Here is a 23,538-nt window from a genome sequence, read left to right as displayed (position 1 = left end):
AAACCGTTGTGGGAGAGGGACATAACTCATGGGAGGTATAAATGCTGAGTTTCCCTTTTTGTTTTCCAGCTAAGAGCATGTCTTTCATTACCCTGCCCATATATTTTGGCAAATGCTTCATTCTAGCACAGGTATTCAAAGGAAAGACCCTCATTCAATGCTATATATTAGAATTTTCCCTTAGGGTATATAATGTCATCAGTAAACAAGAGACAGTAATCATTGATTTCATTTTTAACCTAGGAAGTATAATACTTCCTTGTTTAAAATACACTAAACTCACATGTATATCATGTATATTTTTCTATGGTTTCTTTTACCCTACTTAACTACTGTAGGTTACTTGTTCAAAGCTACTTCACTGTACTTCAACCAGCTTACTCACGTTTGACTAAGATCAATGCTTTTCCTCTTTAGAAGGAGGGAGAATGTTACTAGTTTTACCAGAACACTCTGGAGTCAACTAGCTTTGCCATGTTAGGTAAGTCTCTCCCTTTCTCACAGCTCATCTTCCTCATGTGTAAAATGTACTCACCTCAAAAGGTTTTGTGATGGTAAAATCGGTGCAAATAAATCAAATGTTTAGAATAGTACCCAGGACATAGTGCCATGCTTGCAATGGCTAGTGTTATTATCACAACTGTATTTTATTTTACAGTGAATAATTCAAAACAATTTTTAAATATAAGGTGAAGAATAAGCAATTTACTAGTTTTGGAGGCAGGGTAGTAATTTTTTACAATTTTCATACTTATCTGCCAGGGCATACATTGATGGCTAGCATTTTGGTTTGTTCAATTTTACAGGGATGTATTATGACATTGTATTAGAATTAATACAGATTGCCACATGCCGACGCCTGTTAAGAAAACACCTTCTGCCTGGGGCGGAGGGCCTCACGCCAGCAGCAGGAGAACAAAGCTTGACAAGTAAGTTGGACCAGATTGTATATTATAGGCTTTAATGACAGCCCTGAGTTTGAGAACTGACCTAAATTGGATATCAGGAGGTGAGTGAGGTGAGTGTTCATTTGCAATTTAGCAAACATTTATTCAGTTACCTACTATACGTTAGCACTATGCTAAGTGATACAAGGCTGGGCCCTAGAGTTTTTATGAACATATCTGTGTGTACATATTATCTGCAGAGAAAGTCCGTAATGCTCATTGGACTCTCATGAGTATCCTGGTGTACAACAGAGGTTTCTAAAATACAGAAATGAAAACGAGAAGAAAAGCAAGCCAGCAATTAAAGTACTGTGTGCTGTGCTTAGTCACTCAGTCATGTCTGACTCTGTGACCCCATGGACTGTAGTCCACCAGGTTCCTCTGCCCATGAGGATTCTCCAGGCAAAAATGCTGGAGTGGGTTACCATGCCCTCCTCCAGGGGATCTTCCCAATCCAGGAATCAAACCAGGGTTTCCTGCATTGCAGGCGGATTCTTTACCAGCTGAGCTACCAGGGAAGCCCAAAATCCTGTGTGGTAATGGCTATTTCAGATGCATGGAAGGTGTGTATAAAGTGCTTTGCGCGTGGAGACAAGAGAGCAGCCGATTCTGCCTTCACTGGGGAGAGACGGGGCTGGCAGTGTGTTGTAGGTACTGCACGCACACAAGAGCAAAACGTCTCTCTAAGAGGGATGGGCTCGACTGGACTTTACCTGTCTGTGTTTTCTCATGAATGTGCCGTAAGATTTATGTATTTATTATTAATACCCTGTACTTATTCCAGAACACAATCTAAGTTACATTGCCAATAGACATCCATTTTGATAGCATTTAAATGTTATCTCAGGAAAAAAAAAAAAAGTCCTCTGGGACCAAAGAAATGAAAGGAACAGGTCTAAGAGGCCAGCCTTCTCATCACCCAGCCTTGTCTACCAGAGGAGAACCCTGCTTCACTCCACAAGATGGTGAGCCCATTGCCTTTCCTCAGGCCTCTGTCACAGTGGGTGTTGGATGGCTGGTGCTGAAAGTGACCACTAAAGGCCCACAGCTGACAGCCTGGGGCATGAGAACTCCTACCTTCTACACGCCAAGGGCTAGAGTTGGCGCCCCACCCCCCCTCATGCTCGACCTGAGAAGACTTCAGAGGGGAACCGAAACGCCTGTGACGAGTGCAGTGTTTGTAAAGAGGACCCTGCGACCAGTGTTCTAAATGACGAGGCTGATGGGGGCTTCCTTTGTGGTTTATCTGGTAAAGAACCTGTCTACAATGCGGGAGACCTGAGTTCAGTCCCTGGGTTGGGAGGATCCCCTGGAGAAGGGAAAGGCTACATAATCCAGTGTTCTGGCCTGGAGAATTCCATGGATTGTATAGTCCATGGAGTTGAAAAGAGTCTGACACAACTGAGCAACTTTCACTTTTTCTGCAATGAGCTAAGCCATGTGCCTCATCTTGAGAAAGCTCATCTGCTGCAACAAAGACCCAGTGCAGCTGAAAAGACAAACAACAAACTAAAGAAACATTTTAATTAAAAAATAAAATAACAAGGCCTAGTCTGAAAAAAATGGAGTGCTTTTAACTTTGAAAATGACTGAGAAATTACTGAATTCATCCTAGATATAATGTAGGATGACTGGTCCTCAACGGGGAAAATGGGTTCAACAAGGCATAGTTAGTTGCAGATTCTAGAAAAAAATGAAACTTCACATGTGTCTGCTCTAATACATTGAAGCTTCATGGTAAAGCCAGTTACACTGAATTCCAATCCTCTTTTCCTGGAGTTAAGAAAGCCTGCAATGTTACTAATGCCTAATGGATATTATACCTGCACTAAATTTGTACTTTTACTGAGCATGTACTAAAACTAAAGCCTGCTCAGCGAGATCATGTGGAAGATGTGATCATTATAGCAAGATGTCATTTATTCATTCAAGATCCTGAGAATTTCACAGTCTTATGTTCCAGATAGTAGAAAAGTACATCCTCAAAGTTTTGTTTGCTAATAATTATTTGGGTCAGAGCCTACTTGTTTACTAGACTTACTATGTGTCATCGCTGTTCTGCATGCTTACAAACACATCCAGATTTCATAATGAAATAGACACTAGACTTATTCCCATTTTGTAGATGAAGAAACTGAGGCACAAAGAGTTTAATAAATAGTAGATCTCATATTTGAACCCAAGCACTCCAGCTTCTAAGGCCCTACTCTTAGCCTGTATCTTATTTAATCCTGATACCAAGTTTTTAACATTATTTCAGGTGAAAAAAATAGAAGCTTAATGTGATGGTTAAGTTAATGTGCCAACTTGACTGGGGCACAAGGAATGCAGATAGTTGGTTAAGCATTATTCTGGGTGTGTCGAATGGATGTTTCTGGATGAGATTAACATGTGAATTGGCAGATTGAGTAAAGCAGATTAACCTTCCCAATGTTGGTGGCCTGATCTAATCTGTTGAAGCCCTGAGTAGAGAAAACACAGGTGGAGTAAGGGATAATTTTCTGCCTGACTGTCTTTGAGTTGGGACATCAGTCTTCTCCTGCCCTTCGACTCAGACTTGGACTGGAACATACACCATCAGTTCCCCTGATTCCCAGGCCTTTGGACTCAGACTGGAATAGCAGCATCAGCTCTGCTGGGCCTCCTGCTTGCTGAGTGCAGGTCTTGGGATTTCTCAGCCTTCATAATCATTTAAGCCAGTTACAATAAGTTGGCTAAAGTAATTATGAGCCAATTATAAATAATAAATGGTCTATTATAATAAATAATGTGCTAAAATGTGCTTAGTCTCTCAGTTGTGTCCAACTCTTTGTGACCTCAGGGACTATAGTCTGCCAGGCTCCTCCATCCATGGGGATTTTCCAGGCAAGAATACTGGAGTGGGTTCCCATGCCCTCCTCCACGGGATCTTCCCAACCCAGGGATCAAATGTAGGTTTCCTGCATTGCAGATGGATGCTTTACCAGCTGAACCACCAGAGAAACCCAAGAATATTGGAGTGGGTAGCCTCTCCCTTCTCCAGGGGAACTTCCCGACCCAGAAATCGAACCAGGGTCTCCTGCATTGCAGATGGATTCTTTACCAGCTGAGCTACCAAGGAAGCTCTATAATAAATAATATTATCTGCTATATGTAATAATATGATAAATCTCTTTCTCTGTGTGTTTCTATTTCTCTCTGTCTTTGTCTCTGTCTCTGCATTGATTCTGTTTCTCTGCAGAATCCAGACTCATGCACTTGGAGACAGCAAGCAGACACCCAAGGTCTTGCACTTGGAAAAACCAGAGCTGAGACATGAACTGAGATGCGATCACAGCCAGCATCTCTAATACCTGCTCAATATGTGTGCTCAAGGCAACACAGAGGTGAGGCCTGACTGCACTTCCATTATTTCTCCCACAGGTAAAATGAAACTTTTTAACCCCTAAAACAAACCAGGAAACTGAATCTTAGTTATCTCATTTTAAGAAGCCAAACCAAACATGCCTGATTCTCCGCACTTTTGTACCTGAATTTCTTCAGGTCTGTGACCCACTGAGGTCCCATCCTCTTCAGGTAGTTTATTTCCTCTTCCTCCTCAATGATCTCCCGAATCTTATGCTTCACGTCTGGGTCCTTCACAACCACAAATGTCCAGGGCTCTGTGTGGGCCCCACTTGGGGCTGTTCCTATCACACATTCAATTAACATCAGAAATTAAAACTGCAGGAAAATGTGACTGTTAGCTAAGAATTCCTATAATTCATATTTGCTCAAGATAACGTTAGATCACCTAATGCACAAAGTGCCCAGGGGTAACCTCTGGGGTCTTGCTGACATCCTGATTTGTTCCGCCTCGCTGTCAGGGTCTTTGAACCAACTAAGGCTGAGATCAAGGCCAGTAGTTCCTGGGCTATGGGAGTTTATCACTGCTTCTCTTATTATGTGGGAGAAGACGTCCTTTGAAAACTATACAGTGACCAGTAAGGAAACTCAGAGGGCAAGCTCTATCAGGCAAAATCCTCCAAAATCCTATTTGTTTTGGTATTCTTGAAAAAAAGTGTTAAGTCGTGAAGGTTATTGGAATTCGAAAAATTTAAATGGTAAAAAGCGTTTAAAAATTTTACATGGTTAAAAGCACTCTTCAGGGCTTCCCTGGTGCCTCAGTGGATAAGAATCCTCCTGCCGTTGCAGAGGACATGGGTTTGATCCCTGGTCCGGGAAGATCCCACATATGAAGAAGCCACTAAACCCATGTGCCACAGCTATTGAGCCTGCGCTCAAGAGCCCAGGGACTGCAACTAGTGAACACATGTATCACAAGAACTGAAGCCCTGCGCCTGGAGCCTGTGCTCCAACGAGAGAAGCCGCCTCAACAAGAAGCCTGCACATCTCAGCCAGAGAAAAGCATACACAGCAATGAAGACCCAGCACAGCCACTAAATAAATTAATAGATTTTTTAAAAGAGCACTCTCTGAAAGGCAACTGAACTATAAATTGTTTAGTGCCTATATCACAGTTCTGAGGGTGGCGCTGTGGGGTTGTGGTCCTCTGTGAATACATGAAACTTCTTGGCCCTGGGCGCTCAGACACGTAACAGTGGTGTCTTTCAACTCTCACAGGCTTTGGGAAACCTCAGACCACACTTGGATCAGTCCCGGTATCCCCGACAAAGCTTCACAGTGCATCGTGGACTCAAGGAGCTTCAGTTCTCTTTACAATTTCAGCTAAGGAGCAAGCCAGGTTCTGGTCTGGATGTTGCCTCTCTGTCCTAGAAATCACTCACTGTTTCTGGAAGCAGACCATGGTGTGGGATATTTCAGAAGCAAGTCTTTTTTTCTTCCTAATGAGTAATTCAATGGCATAAACTCTATAGAGGGGGTCTCAAGCCTGCCAGCCTTCATGAGTTCACCATCCACCAGTCCCCGTGATAGAGAGAGCATCACTGAAATGTTAAATGCAACTCGCATCAAACATAAAGCCCACATTTCTAAATAGAGATTCCAGTTCACTTTGTACATGTTGTCTGTTCACTAAATATTGGTGCCATTGAACACAAGAAATAGGTTGCCCCCTAATGTTTTCAGTTATGCCAAACTTCTCTGAATGTCATGTGCATGCATAGTTAAACACAGATATACACACAGAGGATATTTAGTAACTGTTACTAGTTAGATAAAGGACTCACCAATCTAGTACATTTGTGTTCTTAACTGAAATAAAATTTTTTATTCTTACTTCCTTTTAATTCGGGCAATAGATTTATAATGGTCATGCAATAATTTCTGAAAATTAACTTAAATGTGATTTTGTATAGGAATAAGAACCCAGTCAGAGGAGACTCTCAAATAGGGGACTTTCTCTTATATATCCTTCCCCTTGTCTGTAATTCTCATCTCTTCTTCTAGGGAGATATTTATTACTTTACATTAAAAATGGGTTTATCTTGCTTCAATTTACTTTGTGAATTCACATGAAGTTTGCTAGTTCATTGGAACAGAGCCTCATGGTGTGTAATACAAGAAATTTGGTCCCCAAAAGAGAAATATATAAATGTGAGTATGTGTCTGTGTGAGTGTGTGTCTGGGTGTGTGTGTGCTCATGCACGTTTGCATGTGTTTTAAGGGGAAGGGAAAGTAAGAGGATGTTTTTTCTCTTCCATTGTGTAATATCTTCAGAAATTTTCATTTTTCATAACATTTAATAATGTTGAATAATTTTAGAAGTTTTGAACTGTTGTCACATCTGCTCCCAGAAAGTCTGTAATAGTTAGAAGTTTGTAGAAAATGGAAGTCATTATGTCCCTAGAAGTCAGTCAACATGTGGGTAAGACTGTAACCAAGAAGGACCCTATGGGGCCTTTCTAGGATGGGCTTTTCCCATATCCTCTGCTTTAGCTCCTCTTGAAGTACCTAGATAACAGTATCTGATGCACATTTCCAGAGCTGGTTTTTTTTTTAACACCAGACATCACTTTTTTTTTTTTTCACTTTTTTTTTTTAAGTTTATTTATTTTTTAACTGAAGGATAATTGCTCTACAGAATTTTGTTGTTTTATGTCAAACATTAGCATGAATCAGCCATAGGTGTACACATGTCCCCTCCTTCCCTCTAACCTACCTCCCATCTCCCTCCCCATCCCACCCCTCTAGGTTGATACACAGACCCTGTTTGACTTCCCAGAGACAAACAGCAAATTCCCATTGGCTATGTATTTTACCTATGGCAATGTAAGTTTCCATGTTACTCTCTGAGGTGAAACCCCCCACCAAATGGAAGGTGTTAACTATTTGACCCCATGAGCTCATAGCCCCAGGCCTCCTGGAGCCTAAGGTCTGATGAAGTTAACCCCTATGACACCACCCAGCAGCCAGTCAGAGACTTGTGCCTGAGTGGATCACATACCCTGCGACTTCTCTCCCTCACCTGGTTTTTAAAAATGCTTTGAACTCAGGGGGCTTTTAGGGAATGAACCACCCCTCTCCTCTATAAACCTTTCTCTGCTCCAAACTCCTACATTTTGGTGTGTTTGGCCTCACTGTGCACTAACAAGACTTTACAGGTAAACCTATCACTCCAGGCTTTATCTGCTGTGTTTGAATGTCAACATTGCTCTACTGCTATCTCTTGCAGCGGACATTCTCAAAGACCCACTGCGCATGTACAGACCTGCTGCTTTGATGACATTATCAATGACCTCCACTGGGACCTGCTCGTGACTTATGAATCTAACAGACCGTCTCTTACTGAGAAGTTCATAAAACTCTTGGGATCTCTTAACCATTTCCTTCTCTGGGTATCTGGTGTGGGAGAATGGGATATGTTCCACCTCTTCCTCTGACTCTTGCCATTCATCAGCCTCTGCAAATAGGAACAAGACAGCAAATTAAAAGATCTCTTGGCTTTGAAAGGGGATGCCCCCTCCCCACCCCCATATGCCTCATTAGCATAAGAATTCTTTTGAGTTGACTATTTTTAGGAAACAGAAGACACAGGAGAAACTCTGAAAACCAGAGTAGAAGTCACTCTTTGGTAAGCAGAGGTTTACATTTATAAAGGAATTCTCCATTTGGAAGTATCTTCCTCTCTGCCCCAGGAAGAGAAGGATGATTCTAAATCACAATAAACTCTTGTCAATAGAGAAGGTGTGGCCGTAAATCTCTGTAACAACTTTACCCTTATTTACTCTGCTTTTTCTGATAACCTCCCATAACTGACTCTGCCCAGCGCCCAACACCTTTCTTTTGTCTTTATCTGAAACTGATATTTAAGGTGGTGGCTGGGGCCATTTCCCTGGCAGCTCAGCTGGTAAAGAATCTGCCTGCAATGTAGGAGACCTGTGTTTGATTATTGGCTCGGGAAGATTCCCTGGAGAAGGGAAGGGCAACCCACTCCAGTATTCTTGCCTGGAGAATTCCATGGACAGAGGAGCCTGGCAGGCTACAGTCCATGGGGTCACAAAGAGTTGGACATGACTGAGCGACTTTCACTTTCTTTCTGGAGCCATTTCAGGGGGGTTACTCAGTTTTCCTGGATCTCTCCCATGTATACAAGAAATATACTTATTGTTAAATTTCTGTTTGTTTTTCTCTTGTTAATCCGTATTTATTATGAAGAAGAGATGTCTCAGCAAAAAACCTAGAAGAATAGAGGGGAATGTCTTTTTCTCTTTCAGAGTCACAAGGTGGCCAGTGGGGAAAGAGAAATCAAGTTCTCAAAAATATCTCTAAGGATATGAGCTCAAAAACATCATAAAAAGATGAAAAGGGTCTGAGAATCCTGAACTCTGATCTTGACTGTCCTCCAAACTCGACTGGTTACAAATCAAGAAAAAGAAAATTTTTGCTTTCCCAAAGATGAGAAATATGAATTTCTGTTAATGGTGAACTAGCTTATTGAAGCAATCTCCCACCAGCTGAAAATCACTGAAGTGAAAGTGAAGTCGATCAGCTGTGTCCTACTTTTTGCGACCCCATGGACTGTAGCCTACCAGGCTTCTCCGTCTATGGGATTTTCCAGGCAAGAATACTGGCGTGGGTTGCCATTTATTTCTGGAGATTCCAACCCAGGGATTGAACCCGGGTCTCCCACACTGTAGGCAGACACTTTACCGTTTGAGCCACCAGGGAAGTCCAAAGTGTTAGTCGCTCAGCCGTGTCTGACCCTTTTGTGATCTTATCAACTGTAGCCCTTATCAACAGGCTACTGTTCACGGAATTCTCCAGGCATGAATACTGGAATGAGTAGCCATTTCCTTCTCCAGGGGATTTTCCTGGCCCAGGGATTGAACCCAGGTCTCCTGTATTGCAGGCAGTTTCTTTACCATCTGAGCCACTAGGAATCATTGAACACTAAGATCTTGAAAAAAAAAAAAAAAGTATTACTTTAAAACCTATTGTAAAATCATTAAATTGCTAACAGCATAGTAAGATATACCCAGGCCAAAACTTAAGGGAAATTAGGAACCTGCGAAGGTAAATAAGTGCAAAAGCTGCATTTGCCGTGTTAGTACCTGCCAATCCCTATATATTTACATGTTTATTTTTTTATTTTCAGGGATCAAGAGAGACAGAAATCAAAGCTCAGACCCATATACAATGGGAAGTCTAACAAGCTGGGGTCCCAAGACCACATCCTTAGAAAAAGTAAGAAATGTAAATAAGTCAGCCCCCAAGGGGTTACAGCATTTCTGTGAGTCACGCCTCAAACTTGAACTTGGAACAATGTGGTCCTGCCTGAAAATAGCCCCATCACCCAATAGAAGCAAATGCCAACATAGAGATAATTTTAAGTACAATTGTCAGCAACCCACCAAAGACAACCAGACATACACAAAACCAAAACACCTTGAACAAAATATAGCAGAGCAGATTTTTAAAAATAGAATCAGACACCTGAAGTCTCCAAATATGGAATCGTCAGACTCAAAATGTAGAAAAACTTTGATGGCTAGGTTTAGAGGGAAAAAAAGACAAGCATTTATAAATCTGTAGGGTATAGGAAAAAATGAAAAGTTACATGGAAAATATTTTAAAATAGACATTTTAGAATTGAAAAATAAAATAATAGAACTAAGAACTTGGTGGATGAGTTTAACAGCAGGTTAGACATACCTAAAGAAAGAGTTAATGAACTGTAGATAACTCAGAAGAAAATATCTTGAATAGAGCAAGGAAAGACCAAAAGATGGAAAACATAAAAGAAAGATCAAGAAAAATAAAACAGAATGAGAATGTCTATTTTATGTCTGATGATAGTCACAGCAGGAGATGGGAAAGAGGATGTGGCAGAGGCCATATTTGAAGGAGACTATTTGTTAAAAGGGCTTCCAGGGTGGCTCAGCAGAAAAAAAGCCACCTGCAATGCAGGAGACACAGAGACTCAGGTTCAATCCCTGGGTGTGGAAGATCCTCTGGAGGAGGGCGTGGCAAGCCACTCCAGTGTTCTTGCCTGGAGAATCCCAGGGACAGATACATGCATCTGATTAAAAAAAAAAAAAAAAAAACTGATGAAAAATGCCAGATCTACAGATTCGAGAGGCCCAGTCAATCCCAGGTAGTAAAAGAGAAGGAAATGGCAACCCACTCCAGTGTTCTTGCCTGGAGAATCCCAGGGACAGAGGAGCCTGGTGGGCTGCCGTCTATGGGGTCTCACAGAGTCGGACACGACTGAAGCGACTTAGCAGCAGCAGCAGCAGTAAAAGAGAAAAGCCCACATCTTTTATAATCAAATATAAAATCTCAAAATCAGCCAGAGGGGAAAAAAAAGATTCCTTTAGGAAGAGACCCAGATGGCTTCATAAGGGAGTTAGTTCTACCAAACACTCAAAGAACATGCATGCATGCATGCATACTGAGTCGCTTCGGTCGTGTCAACTCTCCAGGCTCCTCTGTCCATCGGATTCTCTAGGCAAGACTACTGGAGGGGGTTGCCATGCCTTCCTCCAGGGGATCTTTCCAACCCAGGGATTGAACCCTTGTCTCTTATGTCTCCTGCATTGGCAGGCAAGTTTTTTACCACTGGCACCAGCTGGGAAGCCTGAATAATACTGGAGTGGGTTGCCATGCCCTCCTCCAAGGGATCTTCCCGACCTAGGGATCGAACCCTCATTTCTTAGTTTCCTGCATTGGCAAGCAGGTTCTTTATCACAAAAAATAATTATTGCTAAATTTTCTCAAACTCTTACCAAGAATAGAAATAGAGGAAACATCATCCCCAACTCATTTTATGACACACACAGCCTTGTTACCAAGTCTGACTAGGACATTAAAAGAAAGAAAGGCTACAGATTCAACTTCCTCATAAATATAGATGCAAAGAGTCCTGACCAAAATATTAGTAAACAGAATTCAATGATATATAAAAAACAATGCACTTTGACCAAGTTGGGATTATCCCAGGAATGCAAGTTACCAACATTAGCAAAACCATGTTTGTTACATTCACAATTATTACATTCATTGTAATACAGAAAAAGTGTTTGATAAAATTAGGCATTCATCTCTTAGTAAATTGGAAGTATAAAGGAACTTTCTTAACCTGATAAAGTCTAGCTATGGGGAAAAAATGAAAACAAAACACCCCAGAACCAACTGCATAGTTAATGGTGAAACATTTAAACTCTTCCATCAGATATTGAAAATGAATTAATATTGCCTATTCTCACCAGAGTTTTAATTATGAAAGACTAATTTTTGAAGCTTTTAGGAAAGAATGTAGGAGACTATCTTCATGACTGTGTAGAGAAGAAGAATTTTTTAAATAAGATACAAAAATATTAACCATAAGGAAAAAATCTGTTCCACTTACCTACACTAAATTTATCTTTACACCTGCCTGCTTCTACCATGTTCTTCCATATAATATATATATATACATATATATATAATTTATTCTACCATATAACATATCTATATACATATATATAATAATTCTACCATATTATATATATATATTCTACATGTATACATATGCTTAACTTGAGTTAGTCTTGGACTTCTGGTTATTGTTGGGCTTCACCAACTACTAGAATCTTGGAGACAGAAGATGCCAAAAAGAGACCAGTACAGAAAGTGGACTTCTGTACATCAAATCAGAATAAATTGATGTGAGTTGAACTCTTCAGGGAAATTTAAATCAGATAAATAAGGCTTCACCAAGAAGGCTGCCAAGGAAATAGACACTGAAAATATCAGTGGAATCTAATGAGTAGATAGTTCTTTTATACAAAGGCTGAAGTCTTTCCTAAACCTGATCTGATATTTTTCAGCCTGATGGGGATTGGTGCAGAGAAGCCACATAACCAGTAGAAGGCAACTCCTACTTAGATAATAGCAGGTAATCAGAATCCACTATGATTAAATTCCCAAAAATGCTCAGCACTTACTTTCATTAAAGTAATAGATTTAGAGTGTTTTAAACCATAAAATTTATCTGTGTGCATGTGCACGGCTTACCTGAATTATTACTGTACTACCTAAACTGTACCTTTAGAAAACTGAATATAATGCTATCATATATCTTCCTCATTCACAACCCAAAACCCAATGAATATTTGCCTGATAAGACATATTATATCCCATGCCTTCAGCTGTGTGACAGAAAACAGTTAATTGTGATTTTCTTCCTTGAGTAGATACAAATCCATTTTGATGCCATGGATTAACTGATGTTGGGGTTATGATTATATTTTGGTTGTTGTGACATTTACTAAAGGGTTCTCATTTCCAGTAATGGTTATTTACATAATTTAAACCAACTCTGTAAAGTAAAAAAAGCTAAAATGCTTAGTAAAATATAATTTAGAATGTTTTCTTCTACATATTAAGAGCTAATCTGTAATTTCCCTGGTGACTCAATGGCAAAGAATCCACCTGCAATGCAAGAGACTTGGGTTTGATCCCTGGGTTGGGAACATCCCCTGGAGAAAGAAATGGCAACCCACTCCAGTATTCTTGCCTGGGAAATGCCATGGACAGAGGAGCCTGGCAGGCGATGGTCCATGGTGTTGCAAAGGGTGGACACGACTGAGCAACTAAACCACCACTACCAATCTGTGACTATAGGACATCATAGTTAAAAATCTAGGTGAAGGTTAGTACCAGGAGAGGTAGACCAGCAATTCAGTGTCCAGAGAATATTTTCCAGTTGCCAAGAAGCAGCCATGAGGCTGAGTTCAGACAAAGAGATGGTGACAAAAGTCAAAACCCCAGGGCCACCCAGGGCTTGAAGGTTTATATTCCAACAGTAAGACTAAAATGTAAGTAATCCAGTCCTGGTGTCTTAGAGCCTAGGATGATATCCTGTGAGTGATCCAAGGAACCATAAGTCTTGACCTCATATTAAAGTTGTCCCAGTGTGACAAAGCTGCTCAATTTGTAGGCGCAAATGTGACTATTCCCTGGAGTAAGTAACAATATCTTGTTGTTGTTGTTTAGTTGCTAAGTCATGTCTGAGTCTTTTGGGACCCCATGAACTGTAGCCCATCAGGCTCCTCTGTCCATGGGATTTCCCAGGCAAGACTACTGAAGTGGTTGCCATTTCTTTCTCCAGGGGATCTTCCTGATCCAGGATTAGAACCACTGTCTCCTGCTTGGCAGGTGGATTCTTTACCACTGAGGAAAGCCTAACTATATCACCTGGGAAGCCCTAACTATATCTCAGGTCTCAAAAAAATTATGAGTAATTTTCCAAAAGAATAACCAGTGTACAATAAAAAATAACTGTGTTCAAGAAAATAAGAAGTCATAAATAATAACCATAGAAACCACAGGCATCAGAAATAGACCTACAAAGACTTGAGATATTGGAATTATCAGACAGATCATGAAGCAGTTTCAAACTGAAACTAGTGTGTAGGATGTTTACAGAAAGTACCTTTGGGAACTAAACCTGTGGAAAGGTGAGGGAAGAAACATGATTGGACAGAAGACATCATACTTCATTGTAAGCCTTGTATGATGGCTTGGCCAACAATAGGGCATCTTTGGAAGAAAAATAGCCCATCAGAGTTGTCTGCAACTAGGCCCAAATGACTGGGCCTTTATACCCCTAAGCCAACCAGTCATTGCATATAAACCACCCTGGGAAAGGCAGAATCTTGGGCAAAGCAAAGGTAAACTCTGGAATATGCAGACAGTTGAAGGCTATTTGTTTACAATACTCCCAATAGAAGGAGCAACAAGTCTTTCCTTGAAGGGTGATACATTTCCATGCCCATCACATTGTAACTCTGCAATCCCATGCATACCCCAGAGATAGTCATGTGTGTGTATCCTGGAAATAAGTATTAAAATGTTCTTACAGGCATAGTTTATCATAGTCCTGAATTGGAAATAGCCCAGATCTTCCTCAACAGTAAAATAAATAAATTGTGATATACTCATGAAACAGAATACTATACAGCAGCAAAAAGGAATGAACTGTAGTCACATGCCTAACCTGAATGAATTTTACAAATAAACTGTTAAGCAAAGGAACAAAGTGAAAAGAATATAAGCAATAAAATGCTACTGTTAGGAATGCATATTTAGGGGATACATCTATAAAGAAAAACAAAGAAGTAATTCCCATAAAATTAAAAATAATAGTTTTGTCTGTGGGATGAAAGAGGTGTGACTGGGAATACATGGGTTTATGGAGTACTAGAAATTTATACTTCTTGATCTAAGTGATAATTATATGGATTTTTGCTTTCAAATTATTTGTTAAGCCATTCATCTATGTTTTATACACGTTTCCAGCCAGCATATTACATATCCCAGGCTTCTCTGGTGGCTCAGGATAAAGAATCCACCTGCAATGCAGCATATGTGGGTTTGATCCCTGTGTCCATGAGGTTGCAAAGAGCTCAACATGACTTAGTGACTAAACCAATCACTACCTTACACTTCACAATTAAGGGATCTGTGTGTGTGTGTGTGTGTGTTTTGTTTTAATAAGAAAGCCATAGAAATGAATTACGCAAAAAACCCCAAGGGTAGATCAACTGAACACAACTGTTAAGACACTTCACAGTCTCTTAAGTGAGTCAGAAGGATGAGAGATAAATCATCTGGGGAAGGTGGGGCAAAAGTAGGAGATGGAATGAATGAATACAGTTAATTTGTCCTAAACATGCAGTAATCTCTCATGGAGCCAGAACTATAGCTTAGGTTTCTTAACTCTTAAATCAATGTTCCTCCCTTCCTGCCCCCCCGAGAACGGAGGTTTTGCTTTCTGAGGCCGGTTTCAGTTACCCAGGTTCAACTGTGTCCTGAATATATTAAGTGGAAAATTCAAGAAATAAGCAATTTATACCAGTAGTCATGTATGGATATGAGAGTTGAACTACAAAGAAGGCTGAATGCCAAAGAATTTATGCTTTTGAACTGTGGTGTTGAAGACTCTTGAGAGTCCCTTGGACTGCAAGGAGATCCACCCAGTCCATCCTAAAGGAAATCAGTCCTGACTATTCATTGGAAGGACTGATGCTGAAGCTGAAACTCCAATACTTTGGCCACCTGATGCGAAAAGCTGACTCACTGGAAAAGACCCTGATGCTGGGAAAGATTGAAGGCGGGAGGAGAAGGGGATGACAGAGAATGAGATGATTGGATGGCATCACCAACTCGATGGACATGAGTTTGAGTAAGCTCTGGGAGTTGGTGGTGGAGGGAAGCCTGGAGTGCTGCAGTCCATGGGATTGCAAAGAGTCAGACATGACTGAATGACTGAACTGAACTGAAGTTTTAAATTACGCATCATTCTGAGTAAGATGATGAAATCTAATGCCTGTCCTGCCCCATCCCCCCACCCACATGAATCATCCTTTTGTTCACATATCCACCTAATTAGACACTTAGTAGCCTTAGGGCTTACCTGGTGGCTCAGATGGTAAAGAATCTGCCTGCAGTGCTGGAGACCTGAGTTTGATCCCTAGGTTGAGAAGATCCCCTGGAGGAATGCATGGAAACCCACTCCAGTATTCTTGCCTGGAGATTCCCCATGGACAGCAGAGCCTGGTGGGCTACAGTCCATGGGGTCACAGAAAGAGTCGGACACGACCGAGCAACTGAGCACAGCAGAGTTATCAGGTCAACTGCTGGGGTACTGCTTGTTCTCAAGTAGCCCTGATTTTACTTAATAGTGACCTCAAAGCACGTGAGTAATGATGCTGGCAATTCAGATATTCTCTTCAGTTCAGTTCAGTCGCTCAGTCGCGTCCGACTCTTTGCGACCCAATGAACCGCAGCACGCCAGGCCTCCCTGTCCATCACCAACTCCCGGAGTTTACCCAAACTCATGTCCACTGAGTCGGTGATGCCATCCAACAATCTGATCCTCTGTCGTCCCCTTCTCCTCCTGCCCTCAGTCTTTCCCAGCATCAGGGTCTTTTCAAATGAGTCAGCTCTTCGCATCAGGTGGCCAAAGGATTGGAGTTTCAGCTTCAGCATCAGTCCTTCCAATGAACACCCAGGACTGATCTCCTTTTCTTACTGTGTCGAATTTAAACTTTACCATAGGCATGTATGTATAGGGAAAGGTTAGGGTATGTAGGGTTCAGTACTATCTGCAGTTTTAGGTATCCACTTGGGGTCTTGGATGGTTGCCCCTCAGGATTAGGGGGGACTGCAGTCAGTGTCCAGGAGGTAAGATGTTGCTTAGGGATCCCTCAAATAAAGATGAGAATGACAATCAAAACGAGGATCCAGAAGATCCAGAAGAATCCAAGAAGATCCAGGGCCTGGCCCTGAGGGTCTGGGGCATTCCAGGTGGAATTCAGGTAGGAGAGAGTCCTCCGCCCCAGCGAGCACCCACACATTTCACTCCTGGGTATGTGATGATGGGGAAAAGAAGGCAAGAGGGAGAAAAGGGGATTTGGGGGAGATTGAGAACCCAACTACAATACTAGTAGGGATCATGGTAGCTCATTGCTAGCAGTGAGAAACTTCTTACACTTTACTAGCTCGGGGCAGTGGGAGCCCACACTGTACACATTTAATGAGATGGCCCAGTTACTAAATCAGAAGGTACTAGATGTGATGGGGGAGTGGCCACTAACACCTACCAGCTTTCTAACGTTCCACCCTGAACCAAACCCAGATATCATCAGGTCAACTTTATCAAATGCATCAGCAAAGACTTTCGACACCAGTGATACTCCCCCACCATGTGTCCAAAGTCCAGCAAACTCATTTACTCAATGGTAAATGAGCGAATGCATGAAAGGCCTCCTTAACTTCAGGTCCATTTGCAGAAACTAAAGGCAGCGAAGGGGCATGAGTCGGCAGTTTCTGCAGCCACTGAAGTCCAGGGTAGGCGCTCCTACTCGGGCAGAATGAAGGGGCAGCCTCTCAAGCCTTATCAGCGCAGCCTTGTCTCTGAGCTGGCAGATACACGGTCCCAACCACCACTGGGTTGGATTGTCCTGAAGGGCTTTCTGAGCAGAGCACAGTGGGGCTGCTCTTCCTGGAGCCTCTCCCAGGACAGAAAGTCTACACTCGACCTGGGGAAAGGGGTCAGCTGAGCCAGATGGAGAGAAGCTCCGAGGGACTGCAGGGCAGTGAACCAACACAAAAGGCACGGCTCTTTCCTTCCTCTTGAAGTCCTAACCACCACCCCCCACCCCGGCCCCCCCGCCCCCAGGAAATGTGGCCTCACCAAAGGAGAGGGAAGAGCCTCCATTCTGTGGCTTTTCTGCCTCCAGCCCAGACCAGCTAAACCACTCTGGTGGATTCATTCAAGTGGTGGAGCCCACATATTCCAAAATAAATGCACACTGCTGTGGTCTGCTTTTAACAGAAGTCCTGTGCTATCACACATGGAGTTTGCTATTGACACCAAAACCAGCTTGCCTTGTATCGTGGCTTAAATGCCAGGGAACCAAATTGCTCCCTAATTAGGTTTAATGGCCAAGTAATTCTAGGTCATGTTTATCCTTTAATGTTTAACTTGGAGGCATTTTTCTGGCTGCATTTTTCTATGTGAACTGCTTTTGTGTTTTTGCAGTTCCACTTCCAAATCTTGGCAAACGGGCCAAATGTTTTCCGGCTATGAAACCGCTAGGCCAATTTGTGTCGTATCATCCTTGTTCCCTCCCTGCAATTTTGGAGGAGCCTTGAGCAACCATGTTAATAAGGCTCTGGGTGACGCAGCTCTTGCAGTTGACAATGGGAACAGCTCTGGGGCTCAACATTGGCCCAGAGAAGGTCTCCTTCCCACTTCCTCAGCCATCACTTTCCCTTCTGTGTGGGCCTCTCTGCCATTTGTTACAGTGTAAACTGACTCACTAGCAACAACAATGGTGGGCGGGGGTTGGGGCGTCTGGGAGTGTTCAGCTGGAAAGATCTGGATTAGAGCAATGCTATTCCAGGTGAAGTGGACAGAACTTGTTTTCTGAGCCCCTCCACCTCTTCTGGGGTCCCCAGTGTTCTGTGTTGACCTTCACTCTCCCCAGAGGCACTCACCCAGATTTGATCCCAAGGATGACATCTCCATCAAATCCTTTCCTGTCCCTAATCTTCTCTCATCTGAATTCGAATTTACCTCTCATTTATCTTAGGACCATAATGTCTTACAGGAGGCCTGGTAAACCAGCCTTTTAAAATTAGTCATGCAGAAGTATGCATGGGTGTCAAAAGATGATGAAAGGCAAAGATGAAGCTGAATTCCTTGCTTCTCATAGCAGAGGAAAGCTAGGTTGGTCACGAGTGCTGCTCTTACATAGCGTTTTTGTCAGTGGTGTGCTGGTAAACCAGCTCTCTGAGAGTAGGGAGAAAAAGATCACTGAATTATAGCACTGGCCAATTTCCAGTGCTATAATATAGAGTCAGCACTTCCATCATGGCCTGACTTCAAGCTACTAGCAAGTGAACAATGGCCCATAAATTTCCTGAACCTCTAAGATCTCAGGCTAGTTCTTGCATACCACTTGGTTGGAAAACATGGAGTTCAGGCATTGGTTGACTTCCAGGCATGTAAGAGGGTTGATATCGTCTGTAGGAACAGTGTTACTTGGTTGAGACTGCTATTGATTGGTTGGCATGCAGAGGAGCTGGTACTAGAATGAATCCATCTCTAATCAGTTGACTTGTTAAGCTTTTACTGAAATGAGCTGTCATTGATCCAATGAACAGGTTTGAAACAGCTGCATATGGGTACATAAAAATCTATCTGTTCCTAAGTCTGAGGAACATTTTTATTCTCAGGTATTGAGCACATTAGATAAAAATTTTGGCAAAGCCTTTATTAGCAGTGACTGGGACAATAAAAATTCAGTTAGAATACTAGCTTTTGGATGGCTAGCAAAGCCAAGTAAAGAAAATCCCCACTAATGTTAAAATGGACACATCTGAATGTGTTTCCTGTCTTTTCCTCCTACTTCCAGTTCCATGAGTTTTCATGAATCTGGGACTGACTGGAGGGTTTTTGTGTGGTATCTTCAGTTCATTTTGGGGAAGCAATCTGAGGTTTCCTGTTTGAGATTAAATATGGGTCATTTCTCTTCCTCAGGCCTCTGCCACAGATAAAGAGGGAACCGAAAATCACCATCAGGACACCATGTGTGACTGGTCCCCAGACAAAATCTGTGTCTGACATCTAATCAGCATGTCCTCTGTGTGACCCGCCCCTTACCCCACACAGGCTGACTCCCCGATCGATCTGTGAATGTGGAACAGGAATCTGGTGAGTCACAGCTGGCAGAGGTTGGATTGGTGCTCATATTTTCCTTAACTCACACTAGAATGGCCTACAAAACTTATTTTACTGTTTTGTCTCTGTGAATTTTCAAAATGGCTTGCCCCTGGTCTCTAGTCACTGTTATCAAAGCCATCTCGTGTTGCCTTGGCAATGGTAGCCTTCTCCTCTCTTCCACTGGAGCCACGGTACTGGCGGTGTATCCTGTCTTAGACTGTGTCCACCCACCCAGTGGTTAAGAGCAGGGACTTGGGTGGCAGAGGAGACTGAGTTTAAACATTAGCCCTAACTACCACCTGTGTGCCCGTGTGACCTAAGGAAATACCACTTAAGTAGACAGCAAAAATCCCAACAAGAGACTGTGAACTCTACACTCGGGGAAAATTTGCTCATGGCTGCTGAGGGGGCCACTACACATTCACTTCATTCCTCTTTGTAAAGAATAGAGAATGGAAAGGGAATCAACAGGCAGAGAAGCAGAACAGGGCTGCAAAGCTTTGGTGTCTGGTCCCAACCATCAGGAGCAGGTCCCTGGAACCAGGTCCCTGGTTCCCCACCAGCCACATCGATCCTTTTGTATCCCTTCAACCCTTGGGTCTTCAGAGCCAGTGGGCTTTCCTCAATGCACACACTACTTCTGATCTCTCAGGGAATGTTTAACCCTGTGGGCCATCTCCTGCCTGCTCTGTTCTGGGTCATTCTTTGGAAAAGATGTCTAGCTTGTAAGCCTGGAACTCTGCAACCAGCCCCCGCTGGGTCCTGGCTTCACCACTAGCTGCTTGGACAGATGATTTAGATGATCTGAGCTCAGCTTCCTTATCTGTAATATAGGGGAGATAATAGTGCCTGCTCCCTGTATTATGAAAACTAAGTGACTCACCCTGTGTAAAAGTGACCTCGGATATAGAAAGTACCTGGGAGGGCTTGTTATGACTACTAACCTGGCCCTTCTTCCCTACATCTTGTCTTCCAAGTCCATTCCTCCCAAGCAGTTCCTCTCATCTGAATGTGCTCCCCACCAGGTTCTCTCCTCAGCCTTCTCTTTAGCAATAGCCCCTAGTGAATTCATTTGTTTTCCAAGTTCCAAGCATCACTGTAAGCTAGTGACTCTCCAATCAGTGTCTGTGGCCTGGATCTCTCACCTAGAAACCTCCCTATCTTTCTACTTCAATGTGCCACTGTTCTCTCAAGTTCAGCTTGCCCTGCACTACACTCAACAGCTTCCCCTTTAAACCGGGTCCCCCCCCCTCACCCTCATATGACAGCGTTGTTCTAATTCTTCCAGTCTCCAAATCGTTGCCCTCTTCTTCTTCCGACATCTAACTTATTGCCAGAGCCCACTGTTCTTCCTTGACCGTCCCTCTGATCCACCTCTTCTCTTGCATCGCACTGTCCCCACCGCCCTGCCCATTGTTACTGGAGCAGATCCTTACCCAGCTTCAGAGTGGATCTCCCCTCATTCAGGGAAGTGCTTCTCAGCTGGCATAGTTGGCATCCAGGGAGGAGAGTAAGAGGCAGCCCTGCTAGGAGGCTGTCTGGGCTTGGACCCTGTGAGATATATTCAGTGTACCATTTATGGTATAGCCAGTGGTGCATGGCTTCCAGCATGGAGCACCAGCTGTGTACCCCACCCCCAAATCCTAAGGTTAGGACAACTCAGAACACGCACACACACTTACACACACATGCACACATATACTTCCAGGTGGCCTCTTTTGGAGGGAGGGTGGAGCTTTATTTGGGGGAGAGGGGCGGGCTCCAAAATCACCGCAGATGGTGACTGCAGCCATGAAATTAAAAGACACTTGCTCCTTGGAAGAAAAGTTATGACCAACCTAGATAGCATATTAAAAAGCAGAGACATTACTTTGCCAACAAAGTTCCATCTAGTCAAAGCTTTGTTTTTTCCAGTGGTCATGTATGGATGTGAGAGTTGATTATAAAGAAAGCTGTGCACCAAATAATTGATGCTTTTGAACTGTGGTGTTGGAGAAGACTCTTGAGAGTCCCTTGGACAGCAAGGAGATCCAACCAGTCCATCCTAAAGGAAATCAGTCCTGAATATTCATTGGAAGGACTCATGTTGAAGCTAAAACTGCAATCCTTTGGCCACCTGATGCCAAGAACTGCTTCATTTGGAAAGACCCTGATGCTGGGAAAGATTGAAGGCAGGAGGAGAAGGGGACGAGAGAGGATGAGATGATTGGATGGCATCACCGATTCAATGGACACGAGTTTGAGTAAACTCCAGGAGTAGGTGATGGACAGGGAGGCCTGGCGTGCTGCAGTCCATGGGGTTGCAAAGAGTCAGACACGACTGAGCGACTGAAAACTGGAGCCATTACTACTCCAGCTGAGAGTCACTGAGCCTCTTCCGAGTCAAATCCAGCCCACAGAACCACCTCAGACCCTCCCCAAACACAGATCACTCAGAGCTCCCCCAAGCCCCTCCCTTCCTGCCTGCCTCCTTCATCACCTTGTCTCTCTTGGGTCAACCATGCCCCAGCCCATCCTCAACATCCCACTTCATTTTTGCCCCTTCCCTGGTCAGCATAGTCCTTCCGTCTTCTTAGCATCTTTCCTAGCAGTTCTGTATTCAGGCTCCTTCTGTTCCTCTCAACCTCCTCATCCTTTCTATTCATATCCTAGTAATCCACCAGGCCTGGTTCAGTCTTTCTGTAACTGCCTCGCCAAGATCCCGAGCCTTCTCAAAACACCTTATAATCAATCAGTTCCGCCTGTCTCTTTATTATTCTCTTTTAGTTGTCTGTTCATTGCCTTGTCTACTGAATCAGACACTTAACTTTGAGGACCACAGCCACTCTTGTCTCTAACCCATAGGGTTGCTGTAATGAGTAGTAGTGAGCCCCTACACAGCTGCCCCTTCTTTTATTTCAAAGTTCTTGATCAAAACCTGACTATTTAACTCATGGCCACACCAGCCCATGCTGTGCCCCCTGCAGAAAGATTTTAGCAGCCAGTCAGGACAGGAGCTGGGGAAAGCCAGCCCTTCAACAGTTCTTTTACTGACAATCCAGCTTTTTACTTGGTGACAGCAAATGACAAGCTGACACCCAAGAGAAATGATGTCTCTGTCACACACTAATTTGTTTGCACAATAGAAATTGATGATGAAACTGACCTGCCTGCATTTATTTCTCTCCATAAGCCCCGCCACCCACTTGACCTCATCGTAAAAATACAGAAGGTGGAACTGGAGCAGCAGAGCCAGTGTCTTTACCTGCTTCCTCCTGGTGGACATCGGTGCTGCCTGTCAAGTCTTCATCCACCCAGGGACGGGCCTCAGCCCTAGGCTCCCCGTTCCTTCTCTCAGTGCCTCCATCAGCATTTTTAAAGATCCACACCATCAAAATGCAGACGACTGCTACCAAGACTGGAGTCAGAAGAAACATGGTGGTGAGGCTGATCCTGAAGGGTGTCCATGCTTCCCAGGCTGGGGTTTAAACAAACAGGGACAGGTGTGCGGAACGCTGGGAGATGAGTGAAGAGAGGGAGGGGTTTGCCCAGGGAAGGAACAGTGAACCTGCTGACTCCACAAGGACTTTGCCAAGGAGCAAAGATCACAGCTGCGTGCATCAGGGTGTGCTGTGGGTCTGGCAATGCGTGGGTGAGTGCACTTTTTTAAATTGTGTACTCAATCAATATATTCTTAGACAATCATTGCCAGGATTCGAGGATATACTTTGAAGCACTAGATCTTGCCAGCCATGGTGGAAGGTATTTCACCTTTCTCCTGTAGATTTTGCTGAAAGCAATGTGTCTTCGACTGATGTGTCTCCTGGTGCTAGGAGTAGCTAAGTGTTGGCCCTTCTCAACCAACCTCCATGGCCCTTTTGAGCGGTTCCCAAATCTGGGATGTTTTCCTGTGGTTTTAGAGACTAGGCAAAGGATTGGCTATCTCAGGCCTCTTGT

General features: G+C 43.2%; 1 protein-coding gene across 3 annotated transcripts in view; it reads right to left on the bottom strand.

Annotated features, from left to right (window-relative positions):
• The window catches only part of IYD (iodotyrosine deiodinase), a 28,466-nt gene extending 5,359 nt beyond the window's left edge, over positions 1–23,107 (bottom strand). Inside the window, exons 1-3 of one of the 3 annotated variants that reach the window (XM_043457424.1) lie at positions 22,847–23,106; positions 7,675–7,788; positions 4,456–4,615 (exon numbers count right to left, since the gene is read on the bottom strand). In XM_043457424.1, coding sequence (XP_043313359.1) covers positions 4,456–4,615; positions 7,675–7,788; positions 22,847–23,018 — 446 coding nt within the window. In that variant the 5' untranslated portion in view covers positions 23,019–23,106. Of the gene's footprint in view, positions 1–4,455; positions 4,616–7,596; positions 7,789–22,846 lie in introns of all 3 variants that reach the window. The other 2 variants (XM_043457423.1, XM_043457425.1) reach the window with 2 other exon arrangements.
• Positions 23,108–23,538: the final 431 nt, after the last annotated feature.

This window comes from Cervus canadensis, chromosome 33 (assembly GCF_019320065.1).
Source record: "Cervus canadensis isolate Bull #8, Minnesota chromosome 33, ASM1932006v1, whole genome shotgun sequence".
Lineage (NCBI taxonomy): Eukaryota > Metazoa > Chordata > Mammalia > Artiodactyla > Cervidae > Cervus > Cervus canadensis.
The sequence above is the reverse complement of the archived record's forward strand: the minus strand, read 5'-3'. Positions and strand labels throughout refer to the sequence as shown.